The sequence below is a fragment of the Eschrichtius robustus genome, chromosome 10 (assembly GCF_028021215.1).
Source record: "Eschrichtius robustus isolate mEscRob2 chromosome 10, mEscRob2.pri, whole genome shotgun sequence".
Lineage (NCBI taxonomy): Eukaryota > Metazoa > Chordata > Mammalia > Artiodactyla > Eschrichtiidae > Eschrichtius > Eschrichtius robustus.
This window is the reverse complement of record NC_090833.1, coordinates 12,754,820-12,770,337: the sequence shown is the minus strand read 5'-3', so window position 1 is coordinate 12,770,337 and position 15,518 is coordinate 12,754,820. Positions and strand designations below refer to the sequence as shown.

Sequence of the window (15,518 nt, the reverse complement as noted above, 5' to 3'; positions counted from 1 at the left end):
GTAACTTACTGACAGGAGCAGTTACTAAAGGGAGGAATTGGGACTTGAACCCAGGCATCTCTGACACCAGAGGCCACGCTCTGAACTGATATGAACTTCTCTGAGAGTCTGGCAAAGCTCTGGACCTTCTTCTCCCCAGAGAAATACACTAGAACCCACCCCCCTCCCCTACAGAGGGTGGGATCGGCCCGTCAAGGTCCTTGCTCTAGGAATGACAGCCTGCCCTGCCTTGCTGCCCCTCCCTGACCTGTGGGAACCGCCCCCTGCCCGACTCTTTCCCCAGTTCCAATTCCAAAGGCCCTGGAAATTCCCCTTCCAGCCATTGTGCCCACAGGACTCTGACAGCAATACATCCCCCACCCCCCATAGCAGCCTCCTGGAAGCATCCAAAGGATACAGCTTCCCCTTCCGTGGCTAGAGTCCACCCGAGCCAGCACCGCCGTGGTTTGTTTTGTCTCCTTTAATAGAAGTGGATGCGAGGCCAGAGCCCAGGGGGAAAGAGCCTCATCTCGCTTCCTCAGCCCACACGCTGGAACTCAGGGCAGTTGGCTGAGAGCCCTGCTCAACCTCAGGTCCAGGAGAGGCAGGCAGGGTTACAGGCCAGCTCCAGGGACTGCCAGATCTGCCCTCAGACCCTGGTTCTGCCATTGGCCAGCTGTGTGATCTCAAGCTAGACTCTTAACTTCTCTGAGCTTCGGTTTCCTCATCTGACAAATGGGGGTAGAACTACGACCTTCCTTCCAGGATTGTGGTGAGTGTTACTGAGGTGATGCAGGGGATGCAGCGAGAGCAGTGCCCAGCCCACGAGGAGCTTAAGGCCTGTCGGAGATCACACTTGGGACTGTTTTACATCCCAGGGACTAGTACTGGTTGAGAAGCAGGGGCCTCCTTAACCCCATGCCCCCAAGGGAGGAGCCAGGGTGACCTTGGCAAGCTGCCCTCTGGCCTCCTCCCACCTGCTTTTCATGCCAGTTTCAAAACTGGGCTGGAGGCCTGCAGTCCCCTGATCTCTCTAGCCCGCCTTTGGCACTGTTCTGGATGTGTTCCCATCATCCTCAGCATTTCTTATTCATCTGGAGCCTCAGGCCCTCTAAGATCCCCCCAGACGCAGGCCCTAACTGATCCCCTGCGGATACCAGGGTCTCACCTGGAGGCCACCTCAGTGCCTGCCACCTCCCCAAACCAGTGCAGGGTCGGGGGTGGGGAGAGATGCAGAAACAGTCACAGGACCCGGGATGGGCACTCTCTGGACGGAAGCCTAGAGCCTAAGTGTTCAAAAGGCTGCAGAGAACCTCCTGCCCCTCAAAATATAGCTCAGAAAGTAAAATAACAGAAACCAGAAAAAAAGTATATGGAAGGAAGTCCAACATAATTCTATATTCTCCATGATGTTTATATTGATGTTTAATCTGGAATATCAGATATGAGATTCTTTTTTTTTTTTCAGTATATTTATTTTATTTATTTATTTGTGACTGCGTTGGGTCTTCGTTGCTGCGCACGGGCTTTCTCTAGTTCCAGCGAGCAGGGGCTACTCCTCGTTGCGGTGCGCGGGCTTCTCATTGCGGTGGCTTCTCTTGTTGCGGAGCATGGGCCCTAGGCACGTGGGCTCAGCAGTTGTGGCTCGCGGGCTCCAGAGTGCAGGCTCAGTAGTTGTGGCGCATGGGCTTAGTTGCTCCGCGGCACGTGCGATCTTCCCGGACCAGGGCTCGAACCCATGTCCCCTGCATTGGCAGGCGGATTCTTGACCACTGCTCCACCAGGGAAGTCCCAGATATGAGATTCTTTCTCCAAAAAACCAGGAGTGCCCTGCTTTGCTGGTGCCAGGAGTCAGAAGCACAGTGTGCTGGGGGAGCACAGAGAAAACGGTAAGTGTGTCCCAAGTCAAATTGATGTTCTGGAAAAGGTGGTGTTTGGCTAGGCTTTAAAGTTTGAGAGGTGGATTTTGCTGCATGGAAGGGAAGGGAAAACATGAGCAAAGGCACAGAGATGCAGGGGCCTGGGTACTCAAGATGGAGCACCTGAGACCCGCTGCTGTGTTGGGAGACAGAGGAGTAGTCAAGGAAAGCCTCCCTTAGGCAGTGATGGACGGAGTAGGCTTTGATGGGTGTGTAGGAGTGTGTCTGAGCTGGGCATTCAAAGCAGAGGGACCCAGTGTGGGCTGGAGAGAGGCTTGAATGCCAGGTTAGGGAGCTTAGCTTCAATCCTTCAGAGAGTAAAGACGTGGCAGTTGCAGAAAGATTTTTCAGGGAAGTGTGTAGTGGCTGAGGGCTGCAGCTCTGGAGATAGACTTGGGTATGAGCCTGTACCCCCTTATTAGCTGAGTGAGCTGGGACATATAACTCCATCTCTCTGAGCCTCAGAGCCCTCCCCTGTGAAACGGGATAATAACACTGACTTTTGGGCTTCCCTGGTGGTGCAGTGGTTGGGAGTCCATCTGCCAGTGCAGGGGACACGGGTTCGAGCCCTGGTCCGGGAGGACCCCACGTGCCGCGGAGCAACTGAGCCCGAGCACCACAACTGCTGAGCCTGCGCTCTAGAGTCCGTGTGCCATGACTGCTGAAGCCTGCGCGCCTAGAGCCCGTGCTCCTCAACAAGAGAGGCCACCGCAACAGGAGGCCCCCCTCGACGCAACTAGGGAAGGCCCACGTGTACCAGCGGAGACCCAACACAGCCAAAAATAAATTAATTAATTAATTTTTAAAAAATAATCTTTAAAAACAAGTAACACTGACTTTGCAAGATTGCTGTGAGGATTAAGTGAGTTCTAGTCTGAGTTCCGTAGGTCCTTAACATCCTAACATCCCTCCTGGCCATCCGCACCGTCCCAGCCTTAATTCTGCCCCCAGCATCTGCCACCTGGAGGACAGGCCCAACTGCCAGGCCTGTCCCTGTCAGTCCATGGTCCACATGCAGCTGGAGAGCAGGGGCAGAAGGGAGCAGAGGGTCAGAGCAAGGGCCGACCGAGTGACCTTGGCCTCAGCACTTGGCCTCCCAGCGCTGCCTGTGTACAGCGGCCAGGCATCACAGACATCTTTAGTGAACACAAATGCAATTATGAGTGCTTGAAAAATAAGAGTGGGAACCAGGGAAACAAGAATAGCAATATAGATGGTGTTGGTGACTTTGCACCCTCCCTGCTTAGCACACACCTGCTCTGGAGTGAGTGTGGGAGATGTGAATCAGTTGGTCTGCATCCCTGTGCACCTCCTGTTGTGTGAGCACCTTGCCACACACAAGCTGATGCTAGTATTTAAGGATGTGTATTTTTTTTTTTTACCAGTAGGGCCCATAAACACAGGCCAGCTATGCATCTGGACCTCAACAGCAGGAATAACTCTCTGTCCCAATAGTGTCAGAACCCCAATAGTACGACACTTAGTGAGACGTCCTTCTCCAGTCTGGGGCTTTCCTAAGAGATTCCCAAGGGTCATTATGACCGTGGGCACTTTTCCCTTTACCCACCAACTGGAGCATCTGCAGTGCCACCTGAGACACCAACTGTGCACATAACAAAGGTGGTATGAGAATTGCATGAGATCAGGCATGGAAAGTACATGCATGTGCCCGGCACATGGACCTGATACCAGCTCACCATATTCGTTGCCCAGACTCACCCTCCCCCAGTCACAGCCCGATCCAGCCCTAGGTCTGACCTCGAAGGTCTCAACCCAATGGTTTCAACATATTAAAACAGAATGTATCCACGCTCCCATATTAAATGTAATTTTTTGCTGTTAAAATTTCGAAAGGATTTTTCAAACTTTGTTTGGTAGATGGTTTGACTACAAGACTTTAACAATTGGCTGTGATTTCTTGAGAGCCGTATGCACACTGGAGAATTCTTGACAAATGAGGAAACCAAACCTACGAATTGATTTCAAGTGTAATAGCATTGTTTTGATTTCTAAATTTAATAATTAATTCAGGCTTAATGCATTAATTATAACATTTATTAATTTCAGTGTTGCAGTTTCTCTTTCTATGTTTCAGAGTCAGTCATTTTTTCCCATGTCTCGTACAGTTGAATAGGCCTTGACAAGCTTGTGGGTGCTAGGCCCTGCCCCCCAGTTCCCCCATGGGTGAAGCAGCCTGGCCTCACCACCCCCACCCCCCCCCCCCCCACCCGCTGGAGACCTCCACCCACCCAGCCCACAAGATGCTCCTTTACAGGGAAAGCAAGAGCAGCCCCGGGCCTCCCTTCCTGCCCGATGGTGGGCTCTGCCTGGACAGCCACCCGTCAGTCGATATTGGCAACGCCGTGGCCTTGGCCTCTGGCCACACCTCTGCCAGCAAAGTTCAAAGCCTCTTTGTTTGCAGGAGTTGGGACAGGGATGCCCTGGCACTGGTTGCCGCCCTCACCCCTGCATTTGCACAGAGGGTGTGGCCGGGCTTTGGGGACTGCACCTGCCCACAGCCTCGGGTGCCAGGTTTGCCATGCACCTCTCACCCCAGCGACAGCTCACACAGGAGCCGTCTGAGAGCGCGCTGGCCTTGACCCCAGGAAGAGAGGGCAGCCCTCATGGCAGAGCTCCTGCCCTAGAGCCTGGCGTGGCCTGGCGTTTTGGATGCACGCTGGGCTGTCACTGCGAGCTGCACGCCTCCTCCCTTGACATCTGATCCCACACAGAGACTCAAATGCTCACACACCGCCTGCCACTCACCCAGCCACACACCGCGTGTCACACGCAGGCTGAGGGTCCCCATACGGGCGCACTCTCTCCTCTTCACCCTGCACCTCAGACAGAGCCACTTACACACTCACGGCACACACCGATGCACGCTTGCACACATTCACACTCACACTTGGGTAGATTCCCACACTTCGATGGAAACACGCCCACTTGTGCCCGTGCACACACAGCCTCACCAAGCGTGACCTTCACGCCAGCACTCTGTGCCCTTCCCCTCCCCGCTGGTGGAATGAGGTGGGGAGACGGTTTGCACCCCAAGCCTTGGTTTCCTCGTCCTGACTGGGGACAACCCCTTTTACTCACTGAGAAGAGGACGGACGTGCCCCTCTCCCCACAGAGCCCTGTGCTTCCCGGGTGCTCGGCCGGCGTGACACTCATCCCCTCTCCCGAGGCTGGACACCTCGACTCATCCTGGTCTCCCCCCTTTCCCAGTCCCCACCCGAGGCTCCCGCACACCAGGTGGGCGCTGCAGGTGTGCTTGGCCCAAAGGCGTGCCGTGAGTTAGCGACATCTGGCCTGTGGGTGCCTGATGACCTGAATCAGCCCGTTTGCCCTCTCTGTGCTCGCCTGCCCCTCGCTTTGAACAGAAGCATTAGCTGAGCTGCGGCTCTTGATCCTTGTGTAAAGACCTCCTCCTCCCAGCTCCTCCCTCCACCCCCGCAGGGAACCACAAGTTCCAGGGGTGCTGAGTTCCTTAAGAACACCCCCTTGAAGGTACCCAGTTTGGGAATTAAAGGCCCATCGAAATGATGATCCTAGCTCACACTTCCTGGGTACCCACCTAGGGCCGTTCAGCCCTGCCAGTCCCCAGTCTGCCCTCTGCCGGAGGTCTGGTTAAACCCGCTGTACAGACAAGGAGCCGGCTCAGAGAGGGGCAGTGACTTGTCCAAGATCACCCAGCAAGATGGCGGCAGGGCTCACAAAGGACCCTGAACTCCCTCCAGCCTATGCTGTGCAGTCACAGGGGCCCTGAAGTCCCACCTTGCAAAGACAGCTTCTGGCTTTCTTTGGTTGTTGGCATTTCCTGCGCACCAGGCACTGTGCTACGCACTTTTCGGGAATGATCTCAGTTGATCCTCCCAGGAAACCTTCCGGGCAGGCACCTCCGCAGATAAGGAGATGACACCCAGAGAAGTGCGAGGCCATTTGCCCAAGGTCTCTGAGCTAGTGGCGGCCGAGCTCCAAAGCTCGCGCCCTTAACCACTGCGCCACACCGCCTCCCTGCCAGCCGTCAGGGCAGCCAACGTTGTGTTGCATGTGCTGTCCGACTTTCAGGACCCTTCTTCCCCCAGCACTGCACCGACCTGCAGCCTGCACGAATGACACTCTCGGTGACCTGGGCCCTGCCTGGTGGCCTGTGCGGGCCTGCCCCTCCCACCCTCACCGTGGGGCCCCAGGCCAGCCAGGGCTTTGAGCTTCCGGAGTGTGGCTGGCGCCCAGGTGTGAGCCCAGACAACCCATCCTCCCCATGTGGTGGGGCTGCTCGGTCCGTGGCCTCGAGACAGAAAAGGAAACAGCAGCCCCGTGGCCTTGGCCCTGCCCTTGGCCTTGGCCCCGCCCTTGGCCTCGGCCCCGCCCTTGGCATGTCTGCTTTGCCCTCTCAGCTCCGCTGGCTGAGGGTGGGGAAGAAATTCTTCCCCCTTTTTCTAAATCCCACAGAGCAAACTTATTACTTTTATGTCCCCAAATTTACATTTCTTTATTCATTCATCCACCATATATTTATTAAATACTTTTTAAGTGCTGGATCTGCGCCGGGCTCTAAAGAGTGAATTGATCATGGCTCCCCTTGGCTGGTGGGGGTGACCATGACCATGACCGCAGCCTGGGTCAGGGAAGGTGACGTCCAGGCAGGGCCCATGGCAGGGGAGGACGGCCGGGGGTACACACATTCATCAGGTGCCTGAAGCTGGGGCTGTGATAGGCCTGAAAGAAAACCATGTTCATGCAGGCAGCCCTGTTTCCTGACCACACCATCTTTAATGCACTGTGGATTTCTACTTCTTTGACAGAAATCCTAGAAAAACACATCTATGTTACATTGGGTTGTTTGTGTTGAAAGAATTAATGTGTCAAACGTACATGTTTAAAATATATTGCAATTGTTATACTCATGTTTAGGCCTTTCTTCACTTTTATATTCACTAAGGTCAAGAAATGGGAAGTGCCCTGGGCCTCTCTTGAGCTCTGAGAGGCCCTGCACCTGAACCAGGTCCTGAAAGGAAGGGTGTCCCCCGCTCCCTGGAGCAGCTTTTACAAAGGCACAGAGGCACTGAACACATGCCCGTGGGCGACTGCGTTAAGTCAGGGTAGCTGCATTTCACAGCGTCAGGCGAGCCGGGGAGGGAGGCAGGCTGGAAAGGTCTTAAGGTCCAGGCGAAGGAGTGGGGAGCCTTTACAGGGAAAGCTTCTTAGTTGGGTGGCCTGTGGTCAGATTTGGGGTCTCTCTTGCTGCAAGCTCCTTTTCTTCTCTGTAAGACGCCCAGTTCTCCTAGTGATTGGTGAGATTCATTGGGGGCAGGAGGGGAGGGGATGCAGGGAGCAGCGAGGTCACTTCCAAAGCTGAGAACCAGAATAAAGAAATCTCTGTGCCACAGGAGCAGACAGATTAAGCCGAAGAGTGCCTGGGTCAACCCTTTGGGTCTCAGTCCCCTCTGTCCCCCAGCACCAGGCACAGGGCTGGCCACAGGATTGAGCTTGTTGATTCAATCGTTCATTCATTCATTCAACAGATGTGGGCTAAGCACTCCTGTGTGCCAGACACTGGTCTGATGATGCCACAGTGAAGAAGCAGACAAGGCCCTGGTTTCACTGGAGCTTGTAGTGTGGATGGGGAGACAGACAACATGTAAATATACAAGAAAATTGCAGCAAGAGGCATACGCCATGAAGGAGATAAAATGAACACCGGATATCAGGGATCACTGAGAAGTGACATTTGAGATGAGACATGAATGCCAAGAAATAGGTGTCAGGAATGTTTGTTGATAGCAACAAAGACAAATCAGAAGGCAACAGACTTATTCCAGACTTCAACTGGCAAAGCAGTTTTTGGTTGCCTGCTGTATGCTGGGTCCAGTGGTCAACAGGCAGACATAGTCTCTGCATTAAGTTTACAGCCCAGTGGGAGAGAAAACTATATAAGGAAATCTGCAAGTAAGTATAGGCTCATAAATTTTTTTATTGAATGAAAGATTCTTTAAGTTCTATAGTGCTTTACAATTTTCAAGTTTCATACATATGATTTCACATAATCCCATAATAACCCTTTTTCCCCCCCTACACCTGTATGGCCCCCTCCTCCCTTCCCTCTCCCCACTGGTAACCACTAGTTTGTTCTCCATATTTGTGTAGAATCATAAACTGTGAAGTGCAGGGCCCAGGACAGAGGAAAGGGTGTGAAGGACTTTATTTTGGATGGTTGGGTGTGTGAAAAGGTTTCCACTCCTCTTGGAGAACATGATAATCTCACCTTTTACAGAGCACACTGGATTTTCAGGCATTTTTTAAAATAAACATTTTATTTTAGTACAATTTCAGATATACAGAATTATTGAAAAGATAGTACAGAGAGTTCCCACTATACCCCACATCCAGTGTCCCTATTATTAACATCTTACATTGAACCATGCATCTGTCACAATTAATGAACTAATATCGATACATTTTTATTAACTAAATAAAAATAACTAAAGCCCATACTTCATTCAGATTTCCTCCATCTTTCCTTAATGTCTCTTTTCTGTTCCAGGATCCCACCCATGACACCACATTACATTTAGTTGTCACTTCACCTTAGGATCCTCTTGGCTGTGAGAGTTTCTCAGACTTTCCTTGTTTTCGATGACACTTTTCAGGAGTACTGGTCAAATGTTTTGTAAAATGTCCTTTGATTGGAATTTGTCTGATGGTTTTCACATGATTCGACTGGGGTTGTGGGTTTGGGGGAGGAAGACCACAGAGGTAAGTGCCATTTTCATCATATCAAGGCCATACACTATCCACAAGGCTTATCACTGCTGATGTTGACCTTGATCACTTGGATGAGGTGTGTTTGTCAGGTTTCTTCATTGAAAAGTTACTCTTTTTTTGGTTTTTTACCCCCTTCCGATACTGTCCTTTTTACGAGGAGACCACTATGCAGCCCACATCTAAGGAATAGGGAGTTATGCCCCATCTCCTTGATGGCAGACTATCCACATAAATTGTCTGGAATTCTTCTGCGCAGGAGATTTGTCTATTCTCCAACTTTTATGCATTCTTACCAATATTTTTTTACTTTTTAGAAATTCAAGAACCCTACTGGTGTTTCTAGGAACCTAGAAACATTTTACTTCATTTACTAAAATGCATGAAATTACCAAGGCAATAAATTAGAGGGTAGGAAAAAAAGCCAATGATTATTTTTATTTTCTATTGTGGATACACATTAATGAAAGATTTGGGAAATACCAAAAACAGAAGAACCTCTCTAGCCCCACTGCTCAGAGCTGACCATTATTCACGTTCAATTTATTATTTTTAATTTTTCTTCTGTGCACAATTTTTACACAGATTATACTGTCTATGTAATTTTCTTTCTTACCTCCTTCCACCTTTTTTTTTTTTTTGCTTATTATCATATCAAAAACATTCCTCCTATGTTGCTATACAGACTTCATAACCATATTTTTTTCAGTGGCTGCTAAATCCTCATGTGGCTCATGGTGTCTCCCACCCGCCCCCCAAACTTAGCAGTATGCCTGGCACATAGTCAGTGTTTAGAAATTATTTGTTAAATGAATGAATATACAACAAAGTAATCATCCTCTTGTTTTTAGAAGCATAGGCTGTTTCAGTTTTCTTGATTCTAAATGGTACCGAGACAAATAGATTATTCCCTTAGCATAACATCCCAGGGTGGAATTACTGGGCCAGTGGGGGCCAAAACTTTTAAAGATAAATGCACCAAACCAGAAATCTCCCTCCCCTTCCTCTGAACCACCGGCAATTGTGCCGAGGGTAATAATTTACAATTGATTAAAGAGTTTGCGGGGTGTTTTTTTCCCATCTTTTTTCCTCCTCCTCTCCCCCTCTCGTCCTGCCGAAAAAGGGGGAAAATTATCCGAGAAGGTGAAGATGTTCTCAGACAATCATATTAACATATTCCAACAATCGCAATTTGCAAAATAGTAATCACAACTGCCGGGATCTGGGAGGCATTAATCAAAGCTGCAGGTTTAATTCCATTTTAAATATTGATGAAATGTGCTTCGGCAGCCTCGCCCTGGCGTGGCAGGGACAGGGGAGCCGCCTCGCGGCACAGGGGAGGTGGAGGGGAGGGCTGGGGAGCAGCTGCTGGGAGGGGAGGCATCTGTCATTCAAATTGGTGGCTGAGCGGCCAGGTAGAGAGTGAAAGGGGTAGTGAAGAGGGCTGTTAAGTCCATTGCTGTCAATTTGTAACCATCAGGGAGGGGCCTGAGGACTGGTTCAGCACAATAAACCCAGTTGGTCTGGTTTCAGGGTTACCACTGAAGAGGTTGCAGCTGCACTGATTCGAATAGCCCGGAGACTTCAGAACTGTAATTATCAACCAGGCTGCTCTCGGTGTGGCAAAAGTGGGCTTCACCAGCGCTTAACTCCTTGTGTGCCGCCGCTCTCCCCGCCCACCGTCCCCCCCCCCACCCCCCGGGTTGACAACCAGGTGCGGATTCCCCCGCAGCCTCCCCGGGGGAAACTGAGGCCCACCGGCTGCCGAGGGCAGTCCTCAAAGGCCAGAGTGTGCAGGCAGAGAGCCTTTCTCCTGAGGTCACAGACAAAGAACTAATGGGGGGGGGGGGGGGGGCGGAGGAGGCCGGCTCTGTGGGGCAGCCTCGCCTTCTGGCACCGTCGGGCCTGCCCTGGGGTGGAAAGTCAGGCTTTGGGGTCTGATGAGCCTTGGCTTAAATTCCGCTGGACGTGGACACGAGGTAAGGCTCGTCCTCTCTGTGAAGTGGGGGTAATCTTTCCTACCCTACTGGGCTCTCACAAAAGACTCAGTGAGAGACGACGTTTGTAAATTACAGAGCACACAGTAGGCTGACAGTAAGCCTTGTCTCCCTGGGCCGGGGAGTGGTGCTGTCACAGAAGAGGAAAGGGCTCCTGGCAGGCGGCCCTGGTTCGGAGGGTAGGATATCTCAGGCCCTCTGCGTTTCAGCTCTCAAGGAGTGTCTTTTACGTCTAGCTTCTGCCATTTGGCACCCAAGGAGGATGAGTAGTTCCATACTCCCACCTCTTGGGCGGGAGGCACTGAGCTAGGCAGGGGTTGAGGGTAGGAAGCAAGAGACTCTGGTGCTGCGCCCTGAGGACAACTGCTCGAGGGCAGGGGTTTGGGCCGGTGCTCTTTGTCCCCAGGAAGAGGGAAGGCAGGAACGAGGGAAGGACCGCAGGCAGGCAGTGCGGTGCTGGGGGAAAAAACACGGGCTTCGCTGGGAGTCCTGGGGAATGAAGTATGTGCACGGCTCCGTAACCCTCCTCCTGGAATATAATCCCAGAGAAATTCTCCCACGTATCCACGAAGGGATGGACCCAAGAACATTTGTCCCAGCGTCATTCCCGGTAACCGGAGGTGGAGGCAACCTGCGTGTCCACCCCTGGGAGGATGGGTAGTAAAGCATGACGGAAGCCCACCATGGAATATTAGGCAGCAGTCAGGAGCAAAGAACTAGATGTCCGCGTCTCAACAAGAATAGATCTTGAAAATGTAGTGTTGAGTGAAAAAAGTGAGGCACAATGAAATTCACAGCACAATGCCATCTATGTAAATTGAAACCACATTCGCACACAAAACAACAGTACATATTTTACAGGGCTACGTGCATTTTTAGGGGTATATATCCCGCCATTGGAGTGGGTCTCTGTCTTGGGGCGGGGAAGGGGCTGGGTGTGGCTTTGGAGGATAAAGGGGAAAAATGAAAATAGAGTCAGCCCGCAGAGGGGCCTGGCACAGAGAGTGTGCTGTGGACTAAGGGATGTGTCCCACTCAACTCTCTCTCTCTCTGAGGTTTAAAAACAGCACAGGTCTTGTACTCAGACAGCCCCGGGGCTCAAGTTCTGGGCTCTCCCACATGCTAACCCTGTGGCTGTGGACTAGCGACTCATCCTCTGAGCCTGTTAGTCCGTCCGCAGAAAGGCGGGCTTGCTGCCATCGGGTGGTCACGAGGATTAAGTTAAGGCAGATAAATGCATGTGGGCCTACAGGACCCCCAGATCCTCCTCTCCTCTCCCCACCGAAAGGACCTGGGCAAACAGAAGGTGTCAGCCCCCTGGGAAACCACAGGTTCTCCGAAGGGTCCAGAACGGAAAGCCCAGAAAAGAAACGAAGGCCTCGACCGGCTGTCCCAGAGGTGACGTTGGTGGATGTCACACTGGGCACGGGCCCAGCTCAGAGCGGCCCATCCATGTTGTGCCTGGCTCTGTCAGCAAGGTCCACCTCCAACATGCACCCCAGCCCCAAGACCCTGCCTGGGGGCTCCCGGGGCAGGGCACGACCAGCTCTCCCTCCTTCTCTCTTGCAGATGATGACGAGCATGAGTGGATCATCCGGACGTGTCGGAAGGGCTGGGACGAGACCATGGGTCCTAAGCCCAAGCCGTGAGTGCTAAGCCCCCTCGGTCACAAGCTTCCTTCTGTGCCCCTGGCATTGGCTGGCCCAGGGGGCAGGCTGTAGTTTTAGAACCGGATTTTTGACTCGGGAATAAAAGCTTTCTGCCATCAGTGGCCCTAACTGTACTTTCCTTAGACTATTTCTTGGAGCGGGACCCTCATTCCGCCTGCATCAGAATCTACCTGGGCAAAATTGTGAACTAGCTCTTCCTGGGCCCCACCCTAGTATCTGCTAATCAGAATCGCTGAGACTGGGGTCTAGCAGTTTGCATTCTCAGGTATTTCTTACGCATATGGAAGTTTGAGAGCCATCACCTTATAATGATAGACAAATGGAATGGAATGAGCAACTCATGTGTGCGGGCAGTGTGGTTATGTTAGCTCAGCTCCACACAACAGCCTTGTAAGAAAGGGCTTAGCATTACCTTTTAGAGATGGGAAATCTGAGGCTCAGAGAAACTGAGTGACCTGCCCTAGGTCACACAGCATTTGAATCCGAGTCCTCCTGAAGATAAAGCCCAGCTGTTTTTTGTTGCTGTTTTTTGTTTGTTTGTTTGTGTACTACAAGCTGCCTGCCTTACCAGTCTTGATTTCACAGGGCAGTAGGACAGGATGACTGTGCCCAGGCTCACAGCTGGTATCTTCCTGGAAGCCCAGAAATGATTACCCAGGACCGCCTCTTCCTCTCTGAAGCGTCCCCATCTGAGCTTCCTACCCTAAGCACGGAATCGGTGAGGTGCCACAGAAAGAATGCAGCTTTGGCATCGTACACACCTGGGTGTGAATCCCAGCTCAGTCACAGGGTATCATACAACCCTGGGCAAGTCACTTCACTTCTCTGAGCTTCAGTCTCCTCATCTGTAAAATGTATAATGATGCTTAAACCCATAGGGTAAGCTATGTGGGCTGAATGAAATAACACAATGAAGGAGCTGGCACTTAGCAGGTAGTCAACATGTGCTTGCTTTAAAAACTAATTCGTTAGCTGTGCATACAGAGTAATTATTCTTCAGAATCACCCCCAGGGATCTCATGTGTCAGCTGAAAACCAGCAGAGGAAGTGGTAACATGTTCCAGGGCTATACTTGGGCCACAAGCAACCTGGATCACCTGGATCTTTGTGTAACTTTCTCTCCTTAGAGGCTGCCGAATCCTGCAGCCCCCTGCGCCTTGTCCCAAGGGCTGCTCAGGAGAGGGAGTCGGGCCTGGGAGGGCTTTGCCAAGGTCGCAAGGGCAGGAAGCTAGCCTTTGATCTAGGGCCCCATGAGCGGCCTGCTGGGGCAGAGCCAGGAGTCAAGGGAGACCTGGGCCCGCTCAGCTGCGCCGCAGAGGGATGGGGGGATCACCTTTCCCCGCCAGGGCAACAGTCACTCACCTCAGTAGAATGACAGGACTGATGTCCACTGGGGGTTTCCAAACTGTGTTTTGAAAATAAATAAAGTATATTCATGTAAAGAAACACACACACACAAACTTCCTTTTCAAAGATACACATACATCTAAATCAACGCTCGATAAATGGATTGGAAGAGTGGAGGGGGAGGGACAAGGATGGGGTCAGGGATGGAGAATGCAACAACTAACCGGGGGGCCCTGCAGGGGCGATGGCCACGTACACCCTGAGCTGAGGCTTCTAGGAGTGACTCTGTGCGGGGCCACGGGGTGGGGCTGGGGCACTGGGGAAGCCTCTGCGCCAGGCAGAGCCATTCCACTCCCTTCCTGGTGCGCTCTGGTTCGAACAAAAGGTTCTGCTGCTACGAGAACATCTGGCGGCCGGCAGAAGGATGCGCTCTCTCACTCCCCAGATTACAGGGTGGCTCTGGAACCCGACGAGGCCAGCATGAGACCCAGACTCGTGCCAAAGCTGGGGCCCTGTGGCCCTGTCTCCCATCGCATATTCCCTTTCACGTCGCCATATCAGATTCTCCCCCATCTCCCACTCAGGCTCCTCTGTGCTTCCCTCCCTGGTCCCCCAGCATCTCCTCTTTTGAACTTATTTCCGTGAACTTCTCATCCGAGGATACAGCTCAAATGCCCCCCTCCGTCTTGACAGCATGTCGGAGGGATCCGTCTGTCTCCAGCATTTGCCGGGCTGAGAGCCCCCCTTGGACCCTTCTGAGCCTGCAGGGCTGGCACGGGGCCCAGCAGAGCACGGTCAGGAGTGGGACGGAGGAGAGCAGCCAGCCTGATTTCCTACACAGCTCAGATTAGAGAAGAAACCCACCATCATGCCTTTACAACGCTCAGTTTCCTAGCTGGGAAACAGAACCAGTCTTCCGGGAAGGGGTTTCACTGTCTAGCAGCCCAGATAGTCTGGGGGCCAGGCCTGAGCCTGAGCCCTTAACCAGAGAGCAGGAAAGAAATGGAATCCCATCGTGCTCCGGATGTCAGTGCCAGCACTTCTACTTGCATTAACTTTATTTATTACACAAATAAGACATTTACAAAGCACAACATGAAAGGTATGTAACAAAACAGACATTGGTTTTACAAAAAAGTGCTTACAATTTTTTTCCGCATGTGTGTTTTCCTCCTTTTGTTTTGTATTTAAATAAATAGTCTTGATGGCCTGTACGTTCCCAGGCTGTTCTAACAGGCTAGTGGAGACGTGTCTGAACCGCAGCATGCTACGACCGTGTGATCCACGCAAGGAACAGACCCTGGGGGGAGGCTCAAGGCAGAGTGGGTACTGGGTGACCCTGGGCATGGCTCGGCTGGCCACTGAGCACGTGATGGTGCTTGGGACTGCGATGGCTGGGAGCAAAAATCAAAGGAAAGATTAGAGCTCCACAATCACCAGGAACTGGGCCCAAGCTGCTCCTGTTAACATCAGCGCCAAGTGTAGGGCCAGGCACACTTTATTCACTGGGTGAGTTCTGAACCAAGCTGCACTGATCACATTCTGAGGGGTGTCTTTCCTTTGCCCTGAGTCAGCTGGAACTGTCTTTGAAAGGGAAAAGAAGCAAGTTCCCTTCTTGGGCTGCACCCGGGCCCAGCCCTCCTCCAGGTCCCAGAGCAAGAACAGCATATCGTTTTTCATTTTAAGTGCCAACTTCAAGCATTTGGATTCCGAACCCTTACCCAGACTCAGCGAGACAGAGAGTACTGCGACTGATTGGCGATGTCTGCCATGGGTGAAACCGGGACAGCAGACACCTAGGTACCATGAACTTGCTTTCCCTGTCCTAGAGTCTCCTTCCA

At 52.1% G+C, this 15,518-nt stretch overlaps 1 protein-coding gene across 1 annotated transcript in view; it reads left to right on the top strand.

Moving 5' to 3' along the window:
• The window catches only part of MORN5 (MORN repeat containing 5), a 33,453-nt gene extending 21,144 nt beyond the window's left edge, over positions 1–12,309 (top strand). The window contains exon 5 of the mRNA XM_068553630.1: positions 12,230–12,309. Within this exon, the coding sequence (XP_068409731.1) occupies positions 12,230–12,309 (80 nt within the window). The remainder of the gene's footprint in view (positions 1–12,229) is intronic.
• Positions 12,310–15,518: the final 3,209 nt, after the last annotated feature.